Source organism: Vespa crabro, chromosome 19 (assembly GCF_910589235.1).
Source record: "Vespa crabro chromosome 19, iyVesCrab1.2, whole genome shotgun sequence".
In the NCBI taxonomy this organism is placed as follows: domain Eukaryota; kingdom Metazoa; phylum Arthropoda; class Insecta; order Hymenoptera; family Vespidae; genus Vespa; species Vespa crabro.
In genome coordinates, this window is record NC_060973.1 from 2490001 (window position 1) to 2495000 (window position 5000).

At 24.5% G+C, this 5000-nt stretch overlaps 2 protein-coding genes across 2 annotated transcripts in view; one reads left to right on the forward strand and one right to left on the reverse strand.

Moving 5' to 3' along the window:
• LOC124430873 (la protein homolog) overlaps window positions 1-2542 on the reverse strand; it is a 4916-nt gene extending 2374 nt beyond the window's left edge. The window contains exons 1-7 of the mRNA XM_046978054.1: window positions 2213-2542; window positions 1652-2005; window positions 1429-1571; window positions 1263-1347; window positions 930-1157; window positions 699-831; window positions 1-463 (exon numbers count right to left, since the gene is read on the reverse strand). The exon at window positions 1-463 is cut by the window's left edge and continues 2374 nt beyond it. Of these exons, the coding sequence (XP_046834010.1) occupies window positions 378-463; window positions 699-831; window positions 930-1157; window positions 1263-1347; window positions 1429-1571; window positions 1652-2005; window positions 2213-2377 (1194 nt within the window). The 5' untranslated portion in view covers window positions 2378-2542 and the 3' untranslated portion in view covers window positions 1-377. The remainder of the gene's footprint in view (window positions 464-698; window positions 832-929; window positions 1158-1262; window positions 1348-1428; window positions 1572-1651; window positions 2006-2212) is intronic.
• Window positions 2543-3378: 836 nt separating this feature from the next.
• Window positions 3379-5000, forward strand: part of LOC124430791 (translationally-controlled tumor protein homolog) — a 2171-nt gene continuing 549 nt past the window's right edge. Inside the window, exons 1-5 of the mRNA XM_046977836.1 lie at window positions 3379-3534; window positions 3978-4048; window positions 4136-4323; window positions 4405-4674; window positions 4943-5000. The exon at window positions 4943-5000 is cut by the window's right edge and continues 549 nt beyond it. Coding sequence (XP_046833792.1) covers window positions 3507-3534; window positions 3978-4048; window positions 4136-4323; window positions 4405-4636 — 519 coding nt within the window. The 5' untranslated portion in view covers window positions 3379-3506 and the 3' untranslated portion in view covers window positions 4637-4674; window positions 4943-5000. The remainder of the gene's footprint in view (window positions 3535-3977; window positions 4049-4135; window positions 4324-4404; window positions 4675-4942) is intronic.

Genomic DNA, 5000 nt, shown 5'->3' on the forward strand with positions numbered 1-5000 from the left:
ATAGAAAAATAATCATATTTAAAGGTACTGTATATATAATAGATCATTTGTTTATTTTTCTCTTTTATCCGGATCATATATAAATTAATTTTTATATTATATAACAGGCCCTTCGGTTTTATCCGGAAAAAAAACAAAAATGAAATCTCCAATTTAAAAAAAAAATATATATATATATACATATATATATATATATATATATCTAGCATTTCTAAGTCTCTTAACGTATATACAAAGCTTCCTCCGCTTTGTACATGTATAAATTGTTACAGTAGTATGAATTGTATTATACATAGCAGCAGCAGGTCAACCATGATGAAAAAATGTCATCGATCAACTTTTTATATATCTTACATCTTAAATAATTTCAATAATGATTACTCAACAGCCGTAGTTTTTGTTGGATGATGATCTGCAGGAGAAGTTGCTGGCCTTTTCCTTCCTCCTTTGTGTCCTGTGCGATCTGAAATAATAATATTTAAACATGAATAACAATGAATAGAAGGCAGAAAAAAAAGAAGAGAAAAAACAAACGAAAAATTTGATTTTTAATTTTTAAAATAATTTCAGTAACTTGAATAATTTCAACTCAACGAAATCCTATATAGATTTCTCAGTATTAGCATGGCTGGTCATCATTTATACATTTTTATACGTATTAACAATAATTATTTATATTTAAATGACAATCTTCTTACTTTTTTTACTTTCGTTTCTACTCTTATGACGTTGCCTGAGATTAGAAATATATTTCTTAACTTCGTCGAGGTATTTTTCTTCTTCTTCATTTTCCAAAACTCGACACGTAACTTCCGTTTCCTCGATCAATATCTTTTTAATAGAAATATAAAAATATAATTTGATATAACATTAAATTAAACAATTACATTAAATGATATTCACAATTAAAAATAATCATCGTTATTTACCTTATTTTCTGATAATTTTTCTAAAATACTTTTGGCCGAATTTTCTTCTTGGAAACGAATCCAGGCCTCTTTGTCACCCGACTCAAAATGTATATAAGCAATAGGAATTTCAAATTCTTCAAAACGCGTTCTGATTATATCCCTTGTACAATCATCGGGCATTCCTTTCATGTGAATTATAGCACCCTTTGGTAAATTTACAGTTTCAATCTTCGAATCTTTTAATGCCTGTAAAAAAAAAAAAAAAAGAATATATATCATTAATTTAATAATTTTATATTTATATAAATTTATTATATATATATATATATATATATATATATATATACTTACTGCTTCTGTTTTTTTATTTCTTGCTTCTTGTATACGTTGTTTTCTTTCTTCTTTTTCACTAGCTCGTTCTACGTTATAATCAGCCCTAATAATCAATAAAAAACAAAAGTATTTTAAGTCTAAAATAATTGTATATAAAATAATGTTATATAAAGATAAAACTTACGCCCATTTTCTTATTAATTCTGTATCATTATATTTAATAGAATCTCTTGCCATAAAAGTTTTAGCATCGTCTAAGGTTTTAAATTGTAAATAAATAGAACCTTTAAAGTGTAACGTTTTATCCTTATCCAAATATTTTCTCATCTAAAGAATTAACATATATTAAATAATATTGAAAAGATAAAATATAAAAATATAAAAATATAAAATATAGAAATACTTACAACAATGTTCTCATATGGTTCATATTGATTGAAATATGTCTTTAATTTTTGAATATTCATATTTTCTAATGGAAATCCTTTCATATAAACTGTTTTGGCTTCCTGTGCCTTTCTATATTCTTCGTTATACGTTGGTAAAGGAAATTTAGGTGATCTTCTTATTTTCTTTTTATCTTCAGATATTTCAATCAATTCGCTTGATTCAAGAGATTTTACAATTATATCACAATCGGTAGTCATAGTGGCCAACATATTAAAATTAAGCATAATGGATAAAGGTATCCATCCTTCGTCTAATTTTATCTGTTCCGTAAGGAACTTATCTCTTTGCATATTTACATTTCCAAAGTAGAACTATAATAAAGAACGTAATGTAAATATTAATAGAATAAAATTCTATCAAGAAAATATATATATATATATATATATATATATATATATATATATATACATATAGAATATATAATACCCACATGTATATGTAAAAAAAAAAAAAAAGAAAAGAAACAAACAAACAATTTATAAATGAAATATTGTAAATATATTTTATTAAATATTTACTTCTATTTGATCCTTAATCTGTTCTAATAATTCTTGTGTAGGTTCCGAGGATTCTTTCGTTTCTTCAATTTTTGCGTCATCCTTTGCATTTTCTACCGGCTTACCCTTTTTAACCTCTTCGGTAACCTTTTTCTCCATATTACATTCTTCTTGACCATTAGCCATTATGTTATATTTTAGATATAATATTGTCGAATGTAAGAAATAACTTTTATGTTACAATATTAAAATTGTATTGATATTATTTGAAACAAATAAGAATTATAGAGAACTGAACTTACGCCAACAACGTTTCTTCGTCAGAGTATAAAAGCGGAAGTGATCTCACAGCCATTATATATCCATACATATATATATATAGATATACTAACGTTATAACGTAGTAGTCATAACAAGTTCTCTTTTCTATCTTAAAAGGTATTAACTTCCGTTCTCTTTTGATTCTCAAATTTGATTGGTCGTACAAATAATCCATTTTCTGTTCTCTATTGATTCTCAAATTTGATTGGTCGTACAAATAATCCATTTTCTTTAAAATACTTCTTCGAAAAGGAAAAATTAAAAGAACAATGTATAATAATGAATATTTGTGATAAATAAAAAAAACAATTAATAAGAAATATTAAACAAAGCGTTAAATGTTATTACTAATATAAGAATGTTATATGTGGCGAAGGATCGAAACGTGATTGGCTATTGAAAATATTCGTAAATTGAAAAGTTATACAAAGACTTTTTGAATGTTCTAATAATAAGAAAAAGAAGAAAATGTAATATTAAAATTTATTAGATCTTTAAAAAAAAAAAAAAAAAAAAAAGAAAGAAAAAAAAAAAAAATAGATTTTAATTTAATTTTAATTCGATAGAAAACGAACGTTCACATTTATTTGACGGATAAACGAATAATAATGAATGAAAATTAATAAAGGTATGTCAATATAAATTTTTCTTTATTATTTTATTTAATACTTCGTATATAATTGTTTCCAATGTCTTTAAATTTTTTTTAGTTTTTTTTTTTTTTTTTTTAAGAATTTTTATTTTCAATATAAAGATATTATTTATATATTCTAATATATGTTATAAATTTTTTTACAATTAAATTATAACCTGGTCAAAACATCTCATTAGCCGGATGTTAGAGGAGGTAGCACGCCTGTATATATATATACTAGAAAGTTGGTAGTTGACCATAGTTCATCTACTTGTCCTCTTCTCCCTTCCGGTTTGTTCTTTGAGGTGGCTGTGTCTTGTTTAGTTTTAGCTGCAAATTAATCTTTCTCCATCTTCCAAAATGAGAATCTACAAAGATATTTTTACTGGTAAATTTGAATATACATATTAAAAATAAATATTATCGATATATATTTTTCTAATTCAATTAATTATATTTACTTTTTAACATACGTTAAATTCTGGATCGAACGATGACAGTTATGTCTTTCAACAATATTATGTGTTACTAATAATTTCGAATATTTATATTAGACATTGTTACGATATATTGTTGTAAAGTAGATTTATTAATTATCATAGAAAGTTCCAATGTATTTGTTTTTTCTTTTTTTTTTATTATTTTTTTTTTTTTTTTTGTTATAATCAAGTCTACACGTACATAACCTCTATGTACGTACAACGAATCGTTTCGATTTTAAAGATAGAATCAATCTTAATAAGTAGCATATGTTTTATCTTTTTTTTTTTTTTTTTTTTTTTTATAACTTATGGTATATTAATAGAAGTAACGAATATTCTTGTATTCTAGGTGATGAGATGTTCTCAGATACATATAAGGTCAAACTTATAGATGATGTTTTATATGAAGTTTATGGCAAGGTAATGTTAAAATTTTTATTTGTATCTTAGAATATTTTTATAGAAAGTGCATTATTATACGTATGAATTTCTATTTAATGTATTCAGTTAGTGACCAGAAAGTCTGGAGATATAGAAATTGCTGGCTTCAATCCGTCTGCCGAAGAAGCAGAGGAATGTACAGACGAAGCTGTTGAATCTGGTGTTGATATTGTGTTAAATCATCGTCTCCAAGAAACGTTTGCTTTTGGAGATAAAAAATCTTATACTTTGTATCTTAAAGATTACATGAAAAAGTAAGTGAAATTGTATCATTGTATATGTTTTCCTATTTCTTTTCTTCTAGAAATTAATTATTTTATATTCTATGATATTAGATTAGTAGCAAAATTGGAAGAAAAATCACCTGATCAAGTTGAAGTTTTTAAAACAAATATGAATAAAGTTATGAAAGACATATTAGGTCGATTCAAGGAATTACAATTTTTCACCGGTGAATCAATGGACATAGATGGTCTTGTTGGTTTAATGGAATATCGAGAAATTGATGGTGAATCTGTGCCTGTAATGATGTTCTTTAAACATGGACTTGATGAAGAAAAATTCTAAATAATTCTTAGATATTCAACAAATTGTGGTAAAATTTTGTAAGTACATCATATATAATAATATTAATTATGTGTGTGTGTGTATATATATTCACTTATTATTATGTATACATGAACTCTTTCATGTTTTATGCCGTGCAATTGTACGGCACTGCACTTCATGTTAGAAAAAAATGGGTAAATTAAATTCCCGCTACAACATTATCTCGTTGAAGCGTCTATTCATACCACATACACAATTTATTTCAATATATATATATATATTATTTTTTTATTTCATATAAATAAAAAGAATTTTTATTTTCAGATAAACTGGGATTAAGACTGCACACAAATTAAGAAAAAATAAATGAATATATATATAT